Source organism: Protomyctophum bolini (genome assembly GCF_963924005.1).
Source record: "Protomyctophum bolini genome assembly, chromosome: 21".
NCBI lineage: Eukaryota > Metazoa > Chordata > Actinopteri > Myctophiformes > Myctophidae > Protomyctophum > Protomyctophum bolini.
The window spans coordinates 31173164-31198726 of record NC_137882.1 but is presented as its reverse complement, the minus strand read 5'-3'; the positions used below and the strand labels follow the sequence as shown (position 1 = coordinate 31198726).

Here is a 25563-nt window from a genome sequence, read left to right as displayed (position 1 = left end):
AGTACAAACACTGAGATACAGAGATACAGTCAGACTGCATAAACGAAACACCTCCTTGGCTTCTCAGAAGTTTTCCTCCCTTAATAAAAGATATTATAGTTCAATATAGTGCCGAAAGGCATGGATCTGATACGCATATATAGTGCTGTTATTTCCGCAAACCAAGGGCAGTGTCTCCGTTTGCAATTTGCTGAGCATTTTCAAAAGGCTTGTTTTATTGAACCTCGCGCCATGCACGCACAACATTTGCCATTACTTTGATTGTTTGCCCACCACGTCAACCTTGCAAATCCTTGGCGTCATTTACTTCGGAAATGTTTGCACACACATCAACTTATAGCGAGTCATTTTTGCTATAGAGTGTCCAAGCTGCACTGCTCTCTCTCTCTCTCTCTCTCTCTCTCTTTCTTTCCGCTTAGTTTGGCCTGAATAACGTCTTGCTGCATCACGCAGTATGTGGTGTTGTTTAAATGCAGAGGGCCTGGAGCCAAAGCATAATAATGCTGCTTTCAAGGGGGAGGATGGATGGACAAGGTGGCGTTGCCCACTAAGGTCGCTAACAGAGGGAAACACGCAGCAAGAGAGCATGCAAAACACAGACGGAGATCATAATATTTAATATAATAATAATCATAATAACTGCACTCTGTCGAGTACCACATAACAAAACAACAAGGAAATCTTTAAAGAAATCCGACATTAATATATAATACAATTGGTTTTGTTTAAAACAGTTTTTATTTTACTTTGGAGAAAGACATCTTTTTAAAATAATATAATCTCTCCTCTTCAAAATCATTATTTATTATTTTTATTTAACTTCTGAAAACCTCCTGGACGAAATAATGACATATTCTGTTGATGGTAACGTAACCGATATATCTTTCAAAATCATTTGATGGGTAAAAGGAATCTTTTTAGTTGTTGTTGTTGTTGTTGTTGACATAATTAGGATAACTTTGAAGTTGGGAGGGGAGTCAGGGGACTATAGTACACAAGGCTATGTATGACCTATAGTTGTGTGTATCTCGCTATAGCATACATACTCACCCAAACCATTTAACGTTCTCTAGGAAAATTGCATATCCAAAAAGAAAATATGATATGGTCGATGATGACGTAATTGCGATATGTTTCAATATTGTTTGGGTAACAGGTAACGTATGTATGCACACTGTATGTAAGTTGAAAGTACTGTGGTCGGCTGGACGTATGTGTATGGTATGCGTGGTATACTGGATTTGAACAGACGTACGTATAGTACGTGTGTACGCACGTTCGCACACACACACACAAAAACGACACTATAGCTGAATATATAGGTGGGCTAAAAATCCCTGCACTTGGCTGCCATATGACGTAATCTTCAAACGCCATGCATTGGAGGGGCTAGCGGCCTTCAAAAACGAAATATAAAAACTATAATTCCATCCATCCATCCATCCATCCATCTATCCATCCATCCCTCTCCGTCTGTGCCTTGTTTCCTCACGCTGCATGTCTCTCAATTCAATTTAAAAAGGCTTTATTGGCATAATAAATATGTTCTATATACATTGCCAAAGCACATACAACAAAACAAAAGTCAACACTGCGCACACAGAGACAACAATTCTCTGCGCACACAGAGACAACAACAAACATCCCAACAATAATGAACAACAAGCAATACAGTAACAATGAAAATAAATTAACAAACTGAAACATAACAGCAATAGTCTCTCTCTCTCTCTCTCTCTGTTCCGGGCAACAGCACATTTCTCATCTTCCCCCTGGAAGCACCATATGCTGTGGCTGGCCCCTCAGAATTTAAACAAGGCTGCGCGATACACTGGGATATTAGTCAGGCTGGCCTTAGACCGCCAAGATAGATGAGAACAAGACGAATACAATGGAGAGAGAGAGAGAGAGAGAGAGAGAGAGAGGCTTGAGACACAGCAATACCTGTGTTTACTAGGTTGATATGTGCATGTGTGAACGTGTGCGGTTTACCGAACTGAGACCAGGTTCTGCAAAATGTCTTCTATAAATCATGACAGTTCTCGGAAAAACCTATGTTTCTATATATCAGTCGTTCTCAAACTATTTATATGATATATAATAAAATACAGTGATTTTGTTTGAATATGATGGAATATGATTAAGGATTACTGTGATTATGGTAAGCTCACATTTCATATCACACACACACACACACACCATACAGTAGGAACTCCTGTAAGTTATTAAAAGTAAAAACAAAAACAAACAGGGACCACCTGCAATACCTCCGGTTGAAAACCCCTGATGTACAGAACCAGATTTAATTGTATATTCAATATTCAAGTATTGTGGTTGATAAGCAGATTTAAGTACAATACCTGCATGTACTTACCCTATTGGCCTGAATGTAAGACTACCGCTATGTTTTTGTCCAATAGAAATATCCTAAAAAACGGGGTCGTATTATAATCGGGGACTAAAATATTTGACATTCAATGTTCTTTTTCTATACAAATGAGTCTTGAAAAAGATATACTTTCCACAAATACCTTAAACATGATTCAGTGTTTCTATAAGATTCAACTAAACAAAAACATTGTACATTTACAGTATATTTTCTAATATTTGTGTGTGTGTTTGGCAATCTGACCATCTGCAAAACTCCCACTCAGGAGTGTACATTTCTATTGATACATTAAACTTCTACTCCACTTGTAGCCTACCTCAGAGGCAAATGTACTTTTAACTCCACTTTAGTTGCCAGTTGATTGATTGATTGATTGATTTATTGAGTTACTTTGCATATTGATCAAAGGTGTCCTTCTGGGCACAGGTCTACACCAGGAGGATAGGAATGTGTGTGTGATGTTTAGCAAAATGTTTAGGAGTAACATAAACATGGTGTGTGTGTGTGTGTGTGTGTGTGTGTGTGTGTGTGTGTGTGTGTGTGTGTGTGTGTGTGTGTGTGTGTGTGAATGCATGCACTTGTGCACGCTCACCATTTGTTCAGACTTCTCAGCCTTGTCCTTGATTTTGCCAAAGAGCTGCTGGAGGGCTATCTGGGCCTCCTCCAGAGCCTGTCCAAAACAAACACACTGTACTCAGCGAGAGAGAGAGAGAGAGAGAGAGAGAGAGAGAGAGAGAGAGAGAGAGAGAGAGAGAGAGGAGGGGGGGAGAGGGGAGTTGTCGGTTCACATTTTTCATATAAGCTACCCCTAGTGATAGATGGTGTTTGCCAGATAAATATGACCGTTTCGTTGGTCACTTTCTGACCGTGTGCTTGTTGACAAAGTGACATTTTCACAAAGTTGTACAAGTCCATACGAAATCACACTCATGGCATCGGATGCGTCTTTGAAAGGCCTTACATTGCAATCAATGGACAGATCATCAATCTGGTTCAGGCTGCACGTCTGCTGCTTATTCCTGATTGCAGACCCCGCCCACACACACACGCACACACACACACACACACACACACACACACACACACACACACACACACACACACACAATAACAGGCCTCTGATTCCACTACCACCTTTCTCACTCAGTCAGTCAGTCAATGCTGTGCAGGCTGTGCAGCACAAACAACATGACCGTTACACTCATGTGATTTTTAGTTTAGTGGATGGAATGTTCCTATGTGGGACTTGCCTATACGTAGCTCCTCTCCATTCTTTTCTTCAGTTTGGCTGACACATCCAGTCATTTTCGGTCATTTTTCTTTCTTGATTGACTGAGTTTAATCCTGCTTTTAAAACGACTCATTCCTTCTGTCCTGACATCCACTTATTTCCTCGGTGGATTGACTGATCGATCTGAACTTTGAAGTGCATGGCGTGATCGTGACCAAAGACACATGTTTTCTTTTCACTCTGCCCAAATTAAATCCATGAAATCTATTTATTAGCATTTGTTTTGTAAACTGTCACTCCAGATTGCAGTGGGGAGTGATTCAGAGCAGTGCCCATGAGGGTTAAGTCATTGGAATTAGTGCTTCCAGTTGTCTCTTATTCATTATTCATTCCTCCTTATTTATCCTGATTCTACCATCAGTAGAATTTGGCGATCATAATGAAGCATTCAACCCAGCCGTGTAATAATACTATAAGCCATATCTCCAAAACTGTTGTCGCTGTAGTGCCGAAATGATTTTGGCTCGTCAGACATTTTCAGTAGCACCGAAGAGGCGACTTTAGGACGGTACACCTAGATATACGGTATATGTGTATATGTATATATAAATATAAGGGACTGCACACTCCAGGGAACAGAGACGGACAACTTACTGCATCAAACCTATTTATTAGCACGACGCGTTTCGCCGTGGGCCGCAAATGGCCCACGGTCTGCCTATTGGGGAACCCTGGCATAGTGGCATATACTGTATATATGTATGTACATACATCTGCTATTTTTTAATAGTCAACGTTTACAATATGGATAAATAATAATAATAATAATAATAATACCTAGGATTTCAGATTGAAATATAAATAAAGATATGAACTGGAATACCGTATGTACTGTGACGCTGTCAGTGGAGTACAAGACACACACACACACACAGGGACAACTGTTAATATTTGATCAAAGTTTTTTTATTGATTTTTCACATATGAAATTATTATATAACATTTTTCGAACATTTTTTTTTCTCCCCTTTTTTTCCCCCTCCCCTGAGTCCCCTCCCCCCAGAGTTCACGAACTGTTAATATTTGAACACCGATATATCTACCAAAGGAGATAAGTTTAGCTAAAAACAGACACATCAGCTTTTCCACGGCTGCTCTTTGATCCCCCCACCCCCCACCCCCCCTGTCTACAGGTAAACAGGCCTACACACACACACACACACCAGTGGCGGAGACTCCGGGGGTGCCTGGTAGCTGAAACACCCACGGTTAAAATAATAAGCCAATATGCACCCACGAAGACTGAATTTCCTCTCCCTTTCCCCTCCCCCTACTCAAAATGTCACGTAGTCACACACCTTTACGGGGGTGGGGGGCGCTTGGTCAAGAGGTGTTGGGCATTCAAAAAAAACTTGTTTTATTTCCACCGCTGTGGTGGGGGGGGGGGGGGGGGGGGGGTGGCTGGGGGCGGGACTTTGAGCACTCACAATCATTATTGAAACATGACGCCCCTGACCCACACACACACACACACACACACACACACACACACACACACACACACACACACACACACACACACACACACACACACACACACACACACACACACACACACACACACACACACACACACACACACACACACACACAGTCCCTGGGAAGATTAAGGATTGCAGGAACAGTAAACAGTTGTGCGGGTTCACACTCGGTCCACCATGTTCAATTCATCAGAGTAGACGTGTCTAATCATGTTGGACTTGTTGGACTTCTCAGACCGTCATTGACTTTATTTAGTGTCCAGCTTGTAGATGAACTTTCCACTGGGCACAGTGACGTGTCCACTGTCCAACGATATAGTCTACGAGGAGGGAGAGTATAAAAGACCAGTGCTCCACAGTGTCTTCAGTATCTCCACTCTCCATCCAGAATGAACGCTGCCGGAGCTTTGCTGGTTCTGCTGTTCATGTGTCTCTCTGAGGTCCGAGCTCAGGGAGACTCAGGGGGGTCGGCCAGTGAGAGAGGCAACGGCGCAGGACCTGCAGCCACCCTCTTACAACCCGACCTCTGGACCGAACTGGAGAAACTGAGAGGCATGGTGCTCAACCTGGGAACCACCGTGGTGGACATGAGAGCCGAGACCAGAGAAAGCTTGAGCAACGTGAAGGGAGAGGTGAAGGAGCAGAGGGACTCAGTGAGTGATCTTCGGGTGGAGCTGGGCATCACCAAGTACAAGATGGAACAGATGGCCAAGGAGAATGCAGGTCAGGAATGGATTATTTAAGAAACTACAATGGGTTTTTTTGTGTGTGCAAAATGTGATTCATTATTTGTTGTTAAAGAAGTTAAAGGAGATAAGGGCTGATGTGTGCGTTTTAAAATGTGTAACAGTTTCGCTGTGATTTCCTTCTCTTCAGAAATGGCTGCCAAACTGAGTGCCGGTGAGAAAGAGCTGGAAGACCTTCAGAGCAGACTGAGCAGCAGTGAGACCAGTGTGGAGGCCTTGAAGAAGGACAGTCAAGGTAATCAGAGAAAACCAATTACACTCTGGCATTGGGTCCTTTAATCCACATCTTTGTTATCATTGAGAGCTAGTTATACAGATGTATGTAATCTTGCACCACTGCCGTATCAGGCACAATTTGCATACGCATCAAAATTGGCGGGACGGCTGGGACGGTGCGTACGGCGCAAAGTAACCACAGTATACCGCTAATCAACTTACAAATTACATATACATATGCATAGTATATCTATAACTAGCTCTCAATGATGACGTAATAAAGATGTGGATTAAAGGAAATTAGGATTTCTGTGATCATAGGCCTGGGCGTGAGCTGTGAGTATTGCATGGAGTTTGTTGCCTGACATTTTCTAGCTGTGACAACTAAGGCCTTGTTTAAAAAGCAGAAGTCTTGCGCACATCCAGTTCCTCGCTGGTGCTGGACAAAGGTAGATGCATACAGGAAACAACTATTAAGGCCACCACAGCTTTAACCCAAAATGTTGACTTTTTTATTATTATTATTATTATTATCATTTATTTATTTTTGTAATCAAATTCATCGTTTCTTTTTGTATTATTGCATTGCATGATATGCATCTGAAAAGTATGATGAATAAAGTAGTGTTGACAAGTGACAATGCACATGAAAAAAGGATAATTAACAACGTTGAGATTTTCTTCTCAAATAAAGTGTTCCACCACATGCTTGACCTCATCATGAACAGTAGCGATAACTGTCTTTATCATCCATTTCTGTCCTTCGCAGATCGTTCACCCTGCAGTAACATCATGGCCAACGACACCCTGGTACATGATCATAACACGCTGTCCAACAAGTCCAACTACCATACTCTGATCTCGGAGAACACCAAACTGACGCAGGAGAAGGACCGGCTTCAAAGTGAAGTAAACCAGCTGAAGACACAGACAGCAGGTGAGAGAAGATACAAAATAACTTAAATAATATCATTGATATTTAAATTATTATCTGGGATATAGAGGTAGAGATTCTGAGTAAGCTCATCACTGCTGGTGTATGACAACTATCATAGAACAATCATTATTCTTAAGATGCACGTCACCCGTTTTCAAGCTCATCTTTATATAATATATCGGCGTCACTAATGCTCATTATAACATGGCATAATTTGTCTATGTGGACAGTTCAGAAACCTGCCTACCAATGACATCATCAATGGCTGCTGAAATAGATTTAATATTAATAATCTAAATCTATATCTGTCAAATAAATGTAGTGGAGTAAAAACTACAATATTTGTAGTAGTAGGAAGTAGGTGTAGCCTCCATGCAGCTGAGACCCAGCCTGCAACAGTCCTGCTAATCGGGCTCAGCCCTATTGGCACGGTAGGCTGCGCGTTGGTCTGGTGAGTGGGAGCCCCGGCCCCCGGGTTCAATCCACGCTTCCACGTAATGCTACATAGGCCTACCACAAAATTGAAATATTTAACCCATTTTGACCTGAGATCAGATTCTAAAAATGTCTTCTGTATACATCCTGACAGTTTTCGGAAAAAGCTATGTTTCTATATCAGTCGTTCTTTGATATAAATAAAATAGCAGACCTATAAGCTCGTAGCGCGCCACTCGGTGGCGCGCTATGAGCTTGTAGATCTGCTATTTTTCAATAGCTAAAGCATAACATGATGCTAACACCAAAAGGGGTTCCCGCCCAATTGGGTTAATTAACTACACGAATAAGTACAAATACCAGAAAGGTTTACTGGAGTAAAATTAATGTGTGGAGTAGAAAACATCATTGATATAATAGATGAATAGTTTTACCTCCACTCCACTACATCTCTGACTACTATTATTATTACAACTATGTGTTAGAATTCATTATCGGTACATTGAAAATCCATCAGTAAATCTCCTGTTTGATGTTTTTAGACAAGTCGTGTCCCAGTGGATGGAAGAAGTTTGGACGCAGCTGCTACTACATAACTACTGAGTTGAAATCATGGCAGGAAGGTAGAGACGGATGTCTGAGTCTAGGAGCTGATCTGGTGATCATTAACAGTGGAGAAGAACAGGTCAGTTGTGTCCGTGTGTGTGTGTCTGCGTGTGTGTGTGTGTGTGTGTGTGTGTGTGTGTGTGTGTGTGTTTGAGCGTGATTGTGTCCAGGAGTCCATCATCCAGATACGACTCAAGGAAATAGGGTGCTATTTTTGAACTCTAAGGAACAGCAATGTCCGTGTTCACCTATGTGTCCGCCTATGTATGTGTTAATGAGCACCAGTTATTACCAGTAGGGGCGCTGTTGTGCCAGAAACAGAGAGAGGGATAGTGCTGCACTTTTGCCTGCTAATGAGAGAGAGAGGGGGGGGGGGGGGGGGGAGTTGCACCACTCAGTTCACATTGGTGTGATTTTTCCTTTTATGACGATGGGTTCTCAGATTGTCCACATAGTTGCATGTGATCTAATTCCATGATTATAGTGAAGAAGTGAATGTATTGGATACACAATTAATGATGATTCAATCATGTACAAATAATCAGGTATTCATCAATGGATTGAGACTTGCTGGTTATTCTTCATGGATTGGTCTGACCAGGACTGGGCGCAGAAGCAGCTGGACGTGGCTGGATGGAACACCACTGACAACACAGTGAGACATTTAACATGTTTTTATATTGTAATTCTATCAAAGTCACTGTATGTGAGTGACTGAGTGCATGTGGTTCAATACATTGTTGTTTTTTGTGCAGGTACTGGGGCAGTGACGATTGTTGTGCAGGTACTACTCCCAATGGCCATGGAGACTGTACAAGGTTCTTTCCCGGGGCTGACCCTGGAGTATGGGTTGATGCGTACTGTTCATCTCTAAGGGCCTCAATCTGTGAGAAGTGATGGTTTTCACTTCATTGATCAAACTGCAGCTCCGTGTTTCTGCTACAGTAGTAATTAGTAGTGAAGTTCATATAAACCCAAACATGCAAGTACAAACAGTGGTGGAAAAAGTACTTTCTACTTAAGTAAAAGTATCAATACTGCAGTATTCAAATACTATATGTTGCAAGTAAAAGACCGGAATTCAAAATGCACTCGAGTAAAAGTACAAAAGTTCTGGCATTAAGATTTACTTAAAGTACCAAAAGTACTCATTATGTAGAATGTCTATCATTTCAAGTTTTCAAATGTCTAAAAATCTTTTGAAAATAGCAGATCTACAAGCTCTCAATGCGTCAGACTCACAATAATGTTAGCTAGTAGATCAAATGATAGAAATGTATATTGGGCTGAAGTTACTTGTTACTGTAATAATAAATAAAAATGTACAAAGTAACTAAAGTTTTCAAAAAAATGTAGTTGAGTAAAAGTACAATATTAGGATCTGAGATGTAGTGGAGTAGAAATAATTATAGTATTTGAATTGGAAATACTCAGTAAAGTACAAATACAGCAAAATTGTACTTAAGTGAAAGTCTCAATTACTTTAGACCACTGAGTACAAACTGTTGTAGCCATAACCACTTTAACGCATTAACACCAGGAAAGCATGTGTCATTTTATAGTCAAGCGTTCAAAAATAGAAGATATTCAAGCTGTCACAGCTTGGTGCCATGCACGCTGACGCTATGCGAGCTTGTACATCTGCTATACAAGTGAGCTTGTATATCAGTGATTTTCACAAGTGTTGCCTCTTTCTTATGTTATAGTATAGTTTGTTGAAAAGGAAGGGTTGTCCGCACAACTGTACGGACAACCCTTCCTTTTCATTGTGCGTATATTTCTTGTTCAGCACCTGTAGAATTTCTGGAGATGTGCGTGCTTCCTGTTGGCTCCTATCTATAGTTTGTTGCATTAGTTTTGATGCAGTAATAAGTGCTTTTTTGTAATTCTTTCATTGGTATTTTTCAATTTGCTGTCATATGCGGCTCTGGAACTCCCTGGCCTTGGCCCTTAGATTAGCAGAATCAGTGCCTTCTTTTAAAACGCTTTTAAAAACACATCTGTATGCCAAGTGTTTTTCCTAATATTGTTTTTAAATTGTCTTATTGACCTGTTATTTTCTCCGATGTTTTGATGCTTTGTTGTTTTGATGTTTTTATGATTACTGTTTTATAACCCGTCTGTAAAGCACGTTGTAAGTTACTATATGTTTGGAAAGGTGCTATACAAATACAATTATTTCATTAATTTGTGGACGGTAGGACCCAGGGGATCCTGACCCACACGTTGGGAGGGAACAACTTTAACTACTTGAGTCCCTATAAAATAGCAGCTCTAAGCTCAGAGAGTGTGTTTTGAGTTTGTACAATAATTATGCTATTTTTGATCTTTTTGAGAGAAAAAAGAAAATTCTGGAGTAATATGAGTTTAGTGTATGAATATTAGGGTGTGATAACTTGTTGGAACATTCATGAATATGTTTAAAATGTATTCTGTGTGGAGTTTGCATGTTCTCCCCGTGTCCCCTAGGGTAGGTACCCTCACAAAAAACATGCAGTAATCCTGGTCTCTAAACTGCCTCCCCCTGGCCACCCGGGGTGCCTGATGGAGGGGAAAGGAACGGGTTGGAATAACGTGTTCCTTCCACGCGCTACGTCCGCACAGGGAAAGTCCCCCCTGTCAGGTGTAATTCTGGCTTGGGCAATATATCAATATTACCGTTTATCGCGATATTTTAAATCAATATCGGTAATATCGTGGAGTATATAAATAATATCGAATACCGATAATACCGTATATCGTATAAATATCGTAATTTTACCGTCATGTAAATATGGATTTTCTTTTAAATAAACATCTACATTACTGTATGTGTGTGTCTGTGATGAATTTACAAGTATTTCTTTTTAACCCATTCTGAACGGGAACCCATTTTGGTGTATAGCATCATGTTATGCTTTAGCTATTGAAAAATAGCAGATCTACAAGCTCATAGCGCGCCACCGAGTGGCGCGCTACGAGCTTGTAGGTCTGCTATTTTTGAAAAATCGAAGAACGACTGACATTTTTAGAATCTGATCTCAGGTCAGAATGGGTTGATCAGACCAGTGTGTGTCCAGTGGAAACCTCATATGAATCTGATCTCAGGTCAGAATGGGTTAAACAACTATAATTTGCCTAATAACTTGGTGTCCATGCATTGACTGGCACTGACGCTGAATTACGGCGTCGAGGCGACAGCAGCGTTGTCGGAACCGCCTCGGCCCAGGAAAGCAAACAGAACATGGCGCCGGTCCTAGTCCTAGCAAGTTGGTTCGTAAAAAAACATCTGGAAATACTGCCATTTGGCAGCATTTCTGGTTCCAGACAAATTAAAAAGGCTGATAATCGATAATACCGATAATCGCGATATTATTCACGTTATCAATACCGATATCAAAAAATCAGTGTAAAGGAGCAAGTGGACACTCAGGCATGAAGGAAGCATGAGTTCAAGTCCGTTGCTCTCCCCAGGTTGGCGGAGGGTGTGTAGATCAGCCCAGGATCACATTAGATAATTGACACAGGGGTGAAAAATGGGTTACAAAATCGTGGGATAAAAAAAGAAAAAAAAAGTATGAATATGCATGAATAATGTTGTTCAGATGTTCAGCTAGCAGAGCAGGTTGAAATATCTTAAAGGGATAGTTCACCCCAAAAAATATCTCTTTATTTAGGGCAGTGATTTTTACTGATTCATTTCAAATGAATTAATTATGGAAAAGAATAACGCAAATGTACACATTATAATCGCGCAGTATTGTGCAGTTTGAAAGTATTGTTTTTTTTAATACAGAAGGTCCTTTATAGGCTACCTATCCTGAATATATTCCTATAATTGTTGCTACAAAATTGCACTGATCTGTTCAGTACCACCTTGATAAAACAATAAACTATATTGTGTTGCTTAAGCTTATGTATTTATTCACTATTTATTGATTGACTCGCATTCCAAGGAAGCCATTTCCTTAAATTGTGTACATTGCTTTAAAAAAGATGAGTTGTTTGAGAGGTTTCAAGGTTTCAATCTGATCTCAGGTCAGAATGGGTTAAAGAAGACGAGTTGTTTGAGAGGTTTCAAGGTTTCAATCTGATCTCGGGTCAGAATGGGTTAAAGAAGATGAGTTGTTTGAGGTTTCAAGGTTTCAATCTGATCTCAGGTCAGAATGGGTTAAAGAAGACGAGTTGTTTGAGAGGTTTCAAGGTTTCAATCTGATCTCGGGTCAGAATGGGTTAAAGAAGATGAGTTGTTTGAGGTTTCAAGGTTTCAATCTGATCTCAGGTCAGAATGGGTTAAAGAAGATGAGTTGTTTGAGAGGTTTCAAGCCAGCATTTACATCTAAAAAAAATCACACCCGTGTGAAGTGAGGGGCGCTCTTATCAATCAGACATCCTCATGCCGGCCAATCACAATTAGCGTCCTCACTTTTCCGCCTTCGCTTTTCTGCCCTCACTTTTAGCTTCAATATGTACTTTGCTCAGCCAATCAAAGCATTGCTATTATGGGGTGATCAGCCAATCACAAGCCAATGTTTGTGTTCACCCAAACCCGGAAAACTGGGCATAGGAGAGGCTAGCACCCCTCAAAGGCTGTCTCAGAGTTTTCAGTAAGATGCTTTGTCTGCTGAACTGTATGTGTTGATGTATAATGATGATGTACAGCAGGGGTTTTCAACTGCTTTTGACCCAGGGACCACCATCCTGACTATAAGAGCAACCTGGGGACCACCACTATTGACCCAGGGACCACCATCCTGACTATAAGAGCAACCTGGGGACCACCACTATTGACCCAGGGACCACCATCCTGACTATAAGAGCAACCTGGGGACCACCACTATTGACCCAGGGACCACCATCCTGACTATAAGAGCAACCTGGGGACCACCACTATTGACCCAGGGACCACCATCCTGACTATAAGAGCAACCTGGGGACCACCACTATTGACCCAGGGAGCACATTCCTGACTATAAGAGCAACCTGGGGACCACCACTATTGTGGGTGGCGGGTCCATCATTGACCCACCCCACACAATAGTGTTGGGGGGGGGGGGGGGGGGGGGGTTCATGCACCACAGGGAGCTGGAGAAAATAGCTATATATATGATATAGTACTTTATTGTCAGTTCACACTGAAATTTGTCTTGCGACACAGCAGCCAAGTATGCAGAAACACATAATACAAACACAAAGAACAAGACAATTTACATACATAAAGACATGAGCAATATCCACCGCTTAGATTATCCTGTGGCTACAACATCTCCTGATTAAGCCTCAAGGTCGACTGGTAGACAAAGGACCTCTTTAGTCTGACCTTATTGTATGCGCTGGTACACCATATCTCCTTCCTGAGGGTAGCAACCTATATTCTCCATACAACACATGCTTAGTATTAGAGGTGATATTCCTTGCTAACCTTAGGATGCTGTTATCATATGTGGATGTATGTTGTGACTTGTGAAGTTGTTGTCCAACAATCTTTGAACAAATGTTCAGTTGTTGCAGCAGTTGTGACTTTAGGGCTGCAGACAAACATCCATACCAGGTGGTACTGCAGTACTGAAGAACACTCATAATAACAGAAGTGAAAAACAAAAGGAGAATCCGTCTACTAGCACCGAAGGATCTTAGACGGCGAAGGAAGTAGATTCTTTGCTTTGTTTTCTTACACACACAAGGACCCCAAAAATTGGCCGCCGACCCCCATCTGAAAATGTGTTGTTCCAGGGGACCCCTGCAGGACTCCATGGGTATACCGATGCCTGCCCAGATCTCAATTCAAGGCCTGGTAAATCAGGTCCATTTCCAGCATGGGTTATTACTAGACACCGATCTACTCGAGAACTAAACGAAGGAAGTTGGGCATGCATTGCATGCCCCACCCGGTTATAGCCTGAAGAAAGAAATACAAACATTTAAAAGTCCATTGTGGGTGTATGGGATTTTTACGTTTAACACGGGTGAAATTCACCCAAACACCTGCCTGTAGAACAAAAAAAAACAGGGATGTGATATGATGTCACTATAAGCATCATGAAGGTATAAAGACCCACCCACCTCACACATCAACAACACTATATGAACATTTCAAAAATATAATCGTCGGGGTGAAAATCACCCGTGTTTAGTGTTCTAGGGTTAAAGTATCAATACTGCAACGTTGTATGTATATACACATTGCAAGTAAAAGTCCGCAATTCAAACTTGACTTGAGTGTGTTGCTATCAAACTGTTCTTAATGTACCAAAAGAAGAAAGTACTTAGACTTGAAGAATGTTTAAAATCATATTTTGAGAATGGTAGATCTACAAGCTCACAGTCACAATGCGAGCTTGCAGATCGTCTATTTTCAAATGGCCCGAAAAAAATATAGGACTGAAGTGAATATAATGTATGCTTTGCAATAATAATCAAAATCTACAAAGTAACTATAGAAACTAAAAGTTTAAAATAAATGTATAGTGGAGTAAAACAGTACAATATTTGCCTCTGAGATGTAGTGGAGTAGAAGTAAAAGTACATTTTGAAATACTCCAGCAAAGTAAAAAAAAAAGTACAGTACTTTCCACCACTGCTTAAAAGACAAATTGTCTCGTACAAAGTTGTGAGTGTGGTGAGTATCTGTATCGGGCCGAATGCACCACATCGTAGCACAGCATCAGGAGAAGGCCCTGGCCCCCTTGGATAACAGATCTCTGTGTTCGCCGATTGCTTGTCAAGATGTGGACCCGAGTTCAGATGAACGAGGACAAATAAAGCGGAATCCAGCAGCTCAAGATAGAACCAATCCATTGGCCAATCACATGAGGTGAAACCCAATCTCAAACAGGCAGAATGATGACATTCATCACAGGTTAGCAGATACCATTGTGTTTTTGTCCCTATGTGATATATACAGCCACTCTGAAAGAATATATATACCGTGTATATATAACAACCAATATATATATATAATCAAATATAACCAATATATTTGCCAATATGTCAAGAAAGTGTCAGAGACACTTGTGTCTCACGACGCCTCTCAGCCATTATAAAATAAAATAAACGGTAGCCTGAGACCTCTTGTGGCTTATTGCTTTAATGTGACCTCTCTGTATGCTCAACCAAAGTGAATCTGTTATTACCTCCTAGACCTAGAAGACCATGATGATCCAGCCCTCACAGTCTCACACTTCCACTTTCCACACTTTATAACAGTATGCCTATACAATCATAGGCTGACACATGAAACAACAGTGGCAGTGATGTGACACGGTATTTGCTCGGTGGTGCGGATGTAAATGTCAGCATTATTGCACCTGAATCCGCCTGGCTGTTTGTTTCATGTAGTGGTTTTCAAATTACAATAATTTAACTCTTGTGAGAGAGTTAAAGATCTCTAAGGGTCCATTTGGTTACCAGCTCTCCATCATTTAGCTGGGGAGCACCTGGAACCCTCCCAAGGACCACTGTTGGTCCCCTGACCACTGGTTGAAAACCACTGATATAGGGCAGTGGGCTTTATAAATATATTTATATAAATTATTTTAAGCCTAGAATCAAGCCATTGAGGATCCTGGTGAACCATGAGCATGAGACCATTGATTAGGTGAAAACAAAACATATATTTTCACTGAATCAAAGGTTTTATGGTTATGATTCACCAGGATCCTGAATGGCTTGATTCTTGGCTTAAAATAATTGATATAAATATTTGACTGTATGTGGCGGCCTGTGCTACCAGGTATGATAGCGCCTTAAGCTAAGCTAGCCTGTCTGTGGCTGATAAGCATCTGCACCCAGTCCCAACATGGCCCAGTACCTATAGTAGCTTAGGACGAAAAATACATGTTTTTTTTAGTGTTGCCACATTGTTGAGTTTTTTTGTCGTTGGTCATGTTTTCAAACTCACATTGGGTGTGTGTAATCTGTTGGAAGTACAGTAAGTGTCTCTGATGTCTTGGTATATACAGTAGTAACCCTCATCCCTTTTTTGAAAAAAAAAAAGAAAAGTTGAACTATTCTAAAACGTACTGAGCAAGGCTATTCTTTCATTGTGCTCATGGTATTCATATACCGGTATGCCACATATACTGTACATCTCCTCAATGATGGAGAGAGTGGAGGTGACCTTCAATACAAAGGCATACAGGTCTGGAAGACATTCAACAAGCCTTGTGATTCACTGTTCAGTGTTCACTCATCATCATCATCATCATACTATAATAATGTCTTTCTGAATGTCAGAAACACTTCCACAGCTGCTCACTGCCTGCACCAATCACTCCCACTTTTCACACAGGCATTGGCCATAATAATATGGAGGTCTTAACGAAGCCCTTTTTTCGATTTTACACATTTAATGATTCATAATTTATTTATTAGTGCATTAAAATTACCCATCCACTTACGTGGGAAAATGCGAAAACTCACATCAAGTATTTTTCTCTCAGAAACCGTCGTAGCTACAGTCACAACACTTTGAGGGGAGGTTCATAATGATTATTAAAATTAATGTAACGAATAATTACACCAGTCGGCCTCGTGGTGGCGCTATAACAGCCCACTTTACATTTTGCCTTATAACTCTTGAACCGTAGGTCGTAAAATCAAAATGTCACTTTCCCTGGATTCCTTGGGTCATGACGCATCGTTCGGCTGTAATCGGCGTCCAAAGTTAGTGGGAGGGGCCTGTTTTACAAAGAAATGACACAAATCACAAGTCCAATCCACCCCAAATTTCATTCACATGTCGTGGGTGGTTTAGAGCCCAAAGCAATTACATTTTCAAACGTTTGTTGTAAAAGCATGCTTTTGGGGAGATAAAGCATGCGCTCCGGCGAAAACAGCTAATCTACAACCTCACAACATCACAGGTTGCAAAAGCCATTAGTTTTCTCAAGCCAGAGCTCAGAATTGGGCACATTTTGGACGCAAATGCACCTACGTACAACATAATCTGTGCGACTCACAAGATACATTTGGGAGTATCTGTGCGACTGTCCATAGTTCCTGTGGTGCATGTCAAACTGGGGGCCTTCAGACGTTACAAATGGGGGACTGTGGGCTAATAAATGTTGCGGTCTTTGCCATGAACATATTTCCCTACCATGCATTTGTACGATTGCTTTCATGTTATAGTGCTGTTTTTATTCATAAAAGAACACACGTATACATATATTATACAAGTTAAAATGAGCGGCAATTAAATATATTTATGGGGGGGCAATATCTCACAACAGGCAAGGACTAGTAATAGTAATTGTAATAATAATAATGGATGGCATTTTTATAGCTCTTTTCTATGCGAGTGCTTACTCAAAGAGCTTGCCATTCATTAATACATTGGCAGGTGAAGCGGGCGAACAGTCACTTCACCCATTCAACAACAGCCAGCGTCCTCACTTCCCACATTCATGGTAGCAATTGACTCATTGGAGGCAATGTGGGGTTCAGTGCCTTGCCCAAGGACACTTCAACATGTGGACAGGAGGAGCCGGGATTCGAGCCACCGGCGCCGACCCACGGATCATTGGACGACCTGCTCTACCTCCTGTGCCACAACCGCCACAAGCATACACACCCCTAATGCATAGACGTACGCGCGGCCACACACACACACACACACACACACACACACACACACACACACACACTCCACTATGCTTTCCTTTGTGTATCAAAAGTATGTGCGCGTATCGCACAAAGCAAGGAGCCGATTTGCATAATGTTCCACACCCACTCCATTGGCTTCCTTTAACCCATTCTGACCGGGCACCCATTTTGGTGTTGGCATCATGTTATGCTTTACCTATTGAAAAATAGCAGATCTAGCAGCTCATAGCGCGCCACCGAGTGGCGCGCTACGAGCTTGTAGGTCTGCTATTTTTGAAAAATCGAAGAACGACTGACATTTTTAGAATCTGATCTCAGGTCAGAATGGGTTCATCAGACTTAGTGTGTGTCCAGTGGAAACCTCGTATGAATCTGATCTCAGGTCAGAATGGGTTAACTTATTCCAGAGATGGAGCCAAGTCAGCACATCAGGCACACAATGTTCACCTCACGCTGGCGACAAAAGCCAAACGTCGCCGTCCTCTGTGGAGCCCTGGAGACGGACGTGACTTAGCCCATTCTGACCTGAGATCAGATTCATACGAGGTTTCCACTGGACAACACACTGGTCTGATGAACCCATTCTGACCTGAGATCAGATTCTAAAAATGTCAGTCGTTCTTCGATTTTTCAAAAATAGCAGACCTACAAGCTCGTATCGCGCCACTCGGTGGCGCGATATGAGCTTGTAGATCTGCTATTTTTCAATAGCTAAAGCATAACATGATGCTAACACCAAAATGGGAGCCCGGTCAGAATGGGTTAGAGTGAACATGGCCTCATATTGATCACATGCAGCGGAGAGTCTCCTTTCAGGAGACCTGGCACATCTATTACATCTTCCACCATAAAACACAGAGGAGACGTACTGACTGTCTTGCATCCTGCATTCCCGATGCATTATGCATGGCGCATTCTTTTAACAACCGTCTGAGACTCTTTCGCTCGCGCGGGGAGTGAGTGAGACAAATGCCTCGGTTACTTTGAGGACGTTAAACTTTCAATGGCACGACTGCAGAACACTGAGACGAACCCGCAATCTGCATAATGCTCTTCACTTTGCATTCGGGATTTCCATATGCAAGTTGTTGAGGGCGGAAAATGAGGAAAAACAAAAGTGTACGCTGCGTGGAAGGAAACTGGTAAATGTGCCACAACAGTCCCACTACAGTGACTACACTGTAGCCAGGACCAATCTTAAAAGCACATCTCTCCTCTTTGACTGTTGATTAGAGTAAAGCGTTAATGACAATAATTGCCGGATCGAAGAGATTAAAAAAAAGCAGTGTTTTTCTTTTTCTTCTGGTACATCAATCTGTCTGCAATTAAATGCCAATTTGCGACCAACTGATTAATGTGAAACTCTATCGGCGGGTCACAGACGCCTGCAAATGACAAATGTAGGGCGGGGCACGGTGACTGCGGCTATATACATCCACTAATCATAACGGACTAGTCAATTAACACGCGTATACACACAGCAGCGCACAGGCACATTATTAAGTGAGAAGACGAGTGTATAGCTCCAACTTTTATCTGGCTTCTGTCCCCCCCAATAGTCAGGGGATATTAATAAAACCTGGGAATACATTTCTTACCAAGAATTGTCTTCACCAATGTGTTTGTAAAGGTGTCTACTAACATAATCCCACATTGGTTTATATTCAACCACCCTAGGGGGATTTTTGACAGCTGCTGAAAGTGGGGGTACCATACAACCATTATAAGGCACCATGTTCTAAATTTCATTATGCTTTAAGTAGCATGTGACGTGTCAAACTAGGGGGTTTTCATCATCCTGAATCCATTCCAAGCATTAGTTTTGCACGGAAGACACTCCTTGGGCTAAAAATGGCCATAGGCACTTGCCCAAACACATTGGTGAAGAACATTCTTGGTAAGAAATGTATTCCCAGATTTGACTGGTAATACTGATAATGTTCCCCGACTACAAACCATTGCTCTTCTCCTGGCCTGTATACGTGCATTTATTATGTATGTTCATTTGATTATTTATAGGCCATGTGTGTGTGTGTGTGTGTGTGTGTGTGTGTGTGTGTGTGTGTGTCTGTGTGTGTGTGTGTGTGTGTGTGCTTCGTCGTGCGCTCAAAAGGCAGGTTTTGAAGTCATTAGCAGATGGCGTCGTTCTTCGAGGTAAATTGCCAAGGTTAATGATGGAGACAAAATGAGATGAGATTGACGTGCAATTAGACTGACGGATGGAATGGGCTATATGCACACACGCCATTTTATAAAGAACTTGGGGCCCGGTGATACTAATGAAGACTGTGTTGTTACGTTCTGGGCAAACAGAGTCAGGGAGCTGCTATTGTGTGTGTTGGCTCACTGGAAACACTCTGCTACACCAGTGGGTCTCAAAGTGTCCTTGAGTGGGTTCCAAATTGCCCCATACGGGTGTGTATAACTCTGCTCAGGTCCTTGAAATTTAAAAAGTTTTAAAAGAGAACACTAAATGGATGGAACAGATCGAGGCTTCAATAGTATCTATCAGTAATACAATATTACAACACCTGTGAAGGAAGTAGGGAAGGGCCCGGAATCAGGAAGAGTTATTCTGTGTGCATTTAGCCCCTTGCGGAGTCTACACGTCTGTCTGTCTGTCTGTCTGTCTGTCTGTCTGTCTGTCTGTCTGTCTGTCTCACACACGCACACCATCTGAGGGATATCCATTCCATTATCTCCAAGTGTCGATTCTGAAAGGATCCGAACATGAGAGATATACAGTTTAGGTACCACAGCATTGACATGTTCACTAGGGAGGGGAATCGATTCATTCATTGATTATTGATACGCTTTTATAACCTTCTTTTTTTTTAGATCTGATAATCTTAATATCCCTCAATGTCTAACATAAAAATCTACGTACAGAAATAATGCACAAGGCATATTATATTCCTTAATCAAATGTTGATTTGACTGAGGGCCAGGCAATTTTGTTTGTATTAGGAACAAATTGAAATGCAAAGTGCACTGCCTCCACTGCCTGCCGTGCAACCATTAACATCCCTAATGTTTACATAATGATTAAAACAAGCTATACATTTTCTGTGGCTCTCAGCCGTATATCTTACGCGTCAAGACCACTCACAAAGAAAGGTATTTAGACTCAACTCCTGCATGCACTTCTGTTATCAACTCAATGTATTACTGTATAGGTTTCAGTGGCCCCAAAGCATATGGTTTTCAACCAGTGGTCCGGGGACCACCAGTGGTCCTTGAGGGGGTCCCAGGTGGTCCACAGCTAAATGATGGAGAGTAACCAAATGAACCCTATTACTGGTGAGAGTGTAAAATGAAACCAAATGGACCCTTTATATGGGTCCATTTGGTTTCATTTTATGCTCTCAAGAGTTCAATTTTTGAGTGGTGCACCATTCCTTTACGGAGTTATGTGTGTGGGTGGGTGGCTGGGTGACAGCATGGTTGTTTTTCACCACCTGTGCGCAACCTAACACACACTAAGACAGACATATTAACTGTATATATGGTGATTTCGGGTGTGCCCGTACAGTGTAGTGACAGTACAGTAGAGGGTACAGTCATTTCTCAACGGTTTCGGAAGCGGGCGGCACCCTGGGTGCGTTCCTGTGTGTCTGGAACTCCGCCCCGGAGGCCCCCACGCGGAGTTGCACCACTCACTTCACACGGGTGTGATTTTGTTAAACATCTGCATTACTTAATTAATTCACGAGAAGTCTACACAATTAGAGAATGTATAGAAGATGTTATTTTCATCAACGGTTGCCTGTCTATAACCACATCAATACAGCACGGAATTGAGGACAAAAGTTGTATCCAACTGGGTCTGGCTAAATCTAATCAAATGGTGGTCCGTGGCTCACATGCCAAATGAATAATGGGCCTTGCTATGAAAAGGGTCTAAAACTGATATAGAGCAAAGTTATAGCCATGTACAGCAGTTTTGACGAGCCCTGTCTCTGTCAATTCACGTTCAGTCCTAGTACAGAGAGATGAAGCAGTTTGATTGTCTTCTAAAGCATAGTAGGCCTATTAGTAACATTAGTTTGGAAATGCCTACCTTTGCAACAGTTTGCAATAACAATGAGGCCAAACAGCATTGCCTCAGCGACAACTCATCTTCTTAACCCAGGTTTATAAAAAAAAAAAAACAGACTATGGAAAGCAACCAATACCTGTCCAAGCAACCATTTAGCTAGAAAAGAGAGTCCGTTTTTAAAGACAGAACCAACCAGTACGGGATGGAGTTGACCTCTATACTGTTTTATAAGACCACTATTGATTTCGCCCTGCAGACAGAAAGGTGAGATTATTAACAGGGCTTCCCTTGTTGTTGCCATCTTCCTCATCTCTGCTTTCAGTGCAGGCTACAAGTACTGCATCACTTGGACGGTTTCACAGAGTAGGAATTTATTGTCTCACATCGTGTGTTTACAAGCCCGCGGTCCCACATGGACCTATAAAGCCCACACTGAAGCCCCGGACGGGTCAAAGTCAGCAATTTTGTAAGTAAAAATAGAGGTCGGCAAAATGTCATGTTTTCTGCCAACCCCACAGCTCTCCTATTAGTCTCAACTCCCAAGCAATAAAAGCAAAAGTTTAAAGTATTAGTTACCCCCCCCCCCCCCCCCCAACAACCAAGGGCGTCACACTTTGTCCTTTATAACTTTTAGACAGATTTGATGTACAATAATTAATTTGGGAAGGGACGAGGCCAAAGGGAAAGTGCATGTGCATGTCTCCGGTGCATGGTCCATATGGTTGAAAATATTAATAAAATCCGAGGCCAACAGATTGCGAGCAATCGCCACCCCAGCCCCCGATGACGCGCTTTGACTGGGCCACGGTATTCCGTGCCAGAAAAAAATAAAATGGGACATAAATTAATCTCAGCCGGGACTAGGATTTTTTGCACAATTTGCATATTGTGCGCACAGACACATGAGACACGCAGCGCTGCAGAAATGTCGCAGCGGCACCGGTGTTACGGTTTGACTTGTGCCTGGTTTGTCTGGTTCCCTGGGCTGGCTTTGCGCGTGCATGAGCCGTCTTTCACAGCTGTTTCATGAAGAGGGCGGAGCTATCTTCTATCTTCTCAGAGCTCGGAGCTATCTTCTATCTTCTCATTAAATATCCATCCGATTGTTTGTGGAATCTCACTTGTATGAAACAGTGACAACATGCACTTATAAAACACAGTTAGAATGATGAAAATAAAAAATAAATGAAAATATCTGTGGGATTCGAACCGTCTTTGCAATGAACCAAAATAACCTGGGAAGCTGTGCGCAGCGAATCACACTATGATGCGCTGACAACTGCTGTAGGAAACGATGTAATTGATCCTATGTGTGTCTGTCCAGGCGTGAACTTGGGAACAGTATAGTCACAGCATGCCATTTCATCTTGTGACTCTGGTTTTTTAACGAATATAACCACTCCGATTGAACTGATCAATGAATAGCTGTAGAAACAAGTCAATGATGTTGGTATAGTCACATCATGAAACACAAAGGGCCGATTCATACTCCTATTTTACGCTGTTTCGGCGCTGTAGTGCCGAAAATGACAATGCAATGGCAAGAGTTTGTTTCACGTGTGACTATACCATATTATATCACAGTCACAAGTTGACATGTTGCACTGCCTGCTAGACAACAGCAGGTGGTGCTGTTTTATGCTCTGCACAGTGTACTCAGTTAAAGTCGTCTCTTCGGTGCTACTGAAAATTTCTGACGAGCCGAAATCATTTTCGGCACTACAGCGCTGAAACAGCGTAAAATAAGAGTATGAATCGGCCCTTTGTGTTTCATGATGTGACTATACCAACATCATTGACTTGTTTCTACAGCTATTCATTGATCAGTTCAATCGGAGTGGTTATATTCGTTAAAAAACCAGAGTCACAAGATGAAATGGCATGCTGTGACTATACTGTTCCCAAGTTCACGCCTGGACAGACACACATAGGATCAATTACATCGTTTCCTACAGCAGTTGTCAGCGCATCATAGTGTGATTCGCTGCGCACAGCTTCCCAGGTTATTTTGGTTCATTGCAAAGACGGTTCGAATCCCACAGATATTTTCATTTATTTTTTATTTTCATCATTCTAACTGTGTTTTATAAGTGCATGTTGTCACTGTTTCATACAAGTGAGATTCCACAAACATTCGGATGGATATTTAATGAGAAGATAGAAGATAGCTCCGAGCTCTGAGAAGATAGCTCCGCCCTCTTCATGAAACAGCTGTGAAAGACGGCTCATGCACGCGCAAAACCAGCCCAGGGAACCAGACAAACCAGGCACAAGTCAAACCGTAACACCGGCAACACTTCAGCCACAAACTATCCTTGTAGGGCCAATATGCCTTTCTTTCTTTCTATAATCATTCACCAGAGATATACGGTTTAACGTGCTCACACTTTGGGACTTGGGCGTCTTGTTGTTGTTTACTCACTTGTATAGTTGTTTGTCGATGCCGGCGATTGATGACTGCAAGGTTGGTATTATTGGTAGGAGTTTGCGTTGTGTGAGTGTATGGTTCAAAATAAACGGGGGCAAACAAAAACAAGCACAGGCTCCAGACAAACTAAATAAAGGTCTCAAAAAACAGACGAGCGCAGGGTTCGATAACAAATAATAAAGTAGGCTACTTTTCTTTCTTTCTTTCTTTCCTTTCTTTCTCTAACTGCGCTGTTTGTGCGTTGCGTGCAAGCTGTTGAAAATCTGTATCTCTACTGGCGTCTTTCTTCCTACAGCTGTGAGCCTGTGGCTTAATTAAAGGGAACCATGGTGCCATTTCTCAAGGCAACCAGTGGGGGCGCCATTTGGTCAAATCAAATAAGATGGCTCCTACAATCCTAATTAAGATCCATAAAAAGATATCACACACCTAACACCAGGGGTGTTAGCCTATAACACCCCACAATATCAACTTCGACCCGCAAGTGAGAATCTCAGTGGGCAAGTTGACGCTGTGCATTGATCAGCCCTGTGCCTGTCTTTCTGACGCATGGAACCGCACATCAGTGGAAAACTACGATTAAACCAGACACCCAAATCACATCGATAAATTATACGTTTTCAGTGCCAGATCTGACAATCTTAATTTCCCTCAATGTCTAACATGAACAAAAGACGTGTACATCAAAAAACTACTAACTACTAATTACCTAAATGTTCTGTAATGTGACTGTACTTTTACTGAAATATTAACTTGGAAAACAGGGATTTTGTTTTTTTTATTCAGATTCATTACTTTGCACATCAGAAATGCAACTGGTGAGTGGTGACCCCTCCAAAATGTTTTGTTACACTTCTGGGTCTGAACTAAAGATTCTAAGAACTTAAGGCATTTACTTAAAGCGGGACTGACACGCCCCTCGGGAAGCTATTAAGGCTATTAACGCTAGCATCTAGATTGTGACGTACTTACGGGCCAGCTCAATTTGACCAATAAAATTGATCTTGTATCTGGTCTAAATGTCAGAGCGGCTCTGGGCTCTGCGAGTTAGCGTTCCTGGTGGCTATCAACTCATGCTAGTGGTTTTGAGGCCACCTTCAGCCTCATAGCTGGGTAAAAGTCTGGTGGAAAAATTACTTTTTTGCTCCAAAATCCTCGTTAGAATGACACCGAGTTGACGTGTAAGTTTTAGGGAAAACTGTTGCATAATCGCAATTTCGCGTGACGGGTTCCATCGTACCTATCTTGTCTATCTGTCTCCCCCCCGCTGACACGCCCTCAGCCGGCTAAGTGCTGAACAGGGCTCACGGAGCCCTGGAGCTTCACGTAACGTTACCACTGCCTGTGACTACTCTAGCAAAACTGCGCCGGCCTAACCTGAGTCCACCCCTCTCTCTCTCTCTCTCTCTCTCT

The 25563-nt window shown here is 41.9% G+C and overlaps 1 protein-coding gene across 1 annotated transcript in view; it reads right to left on the bottom strand.

The window, feature by feature from the left end:
* Positions 1-8653: 8653 nt before the first annotated feature.
* LOC308336492 (V-set and transmembrane domain-containing protein 2A-like) overlaps positions 8654-25563 on the bottom strand; it is a gene marked incomplete at both ends in the record, with an annotated part of 118312 nt that continues 101402 nt past the window's right edge. The window contains one exon of the mRNA XM_080793856.1: positions 8654-8730. Within this exon, the coding sequence (XP_080649982.1) occupies positions 8654-8730 (77 nt within the window). The remainder of the gene's footprint in view (positions 8731-25563) is intronic.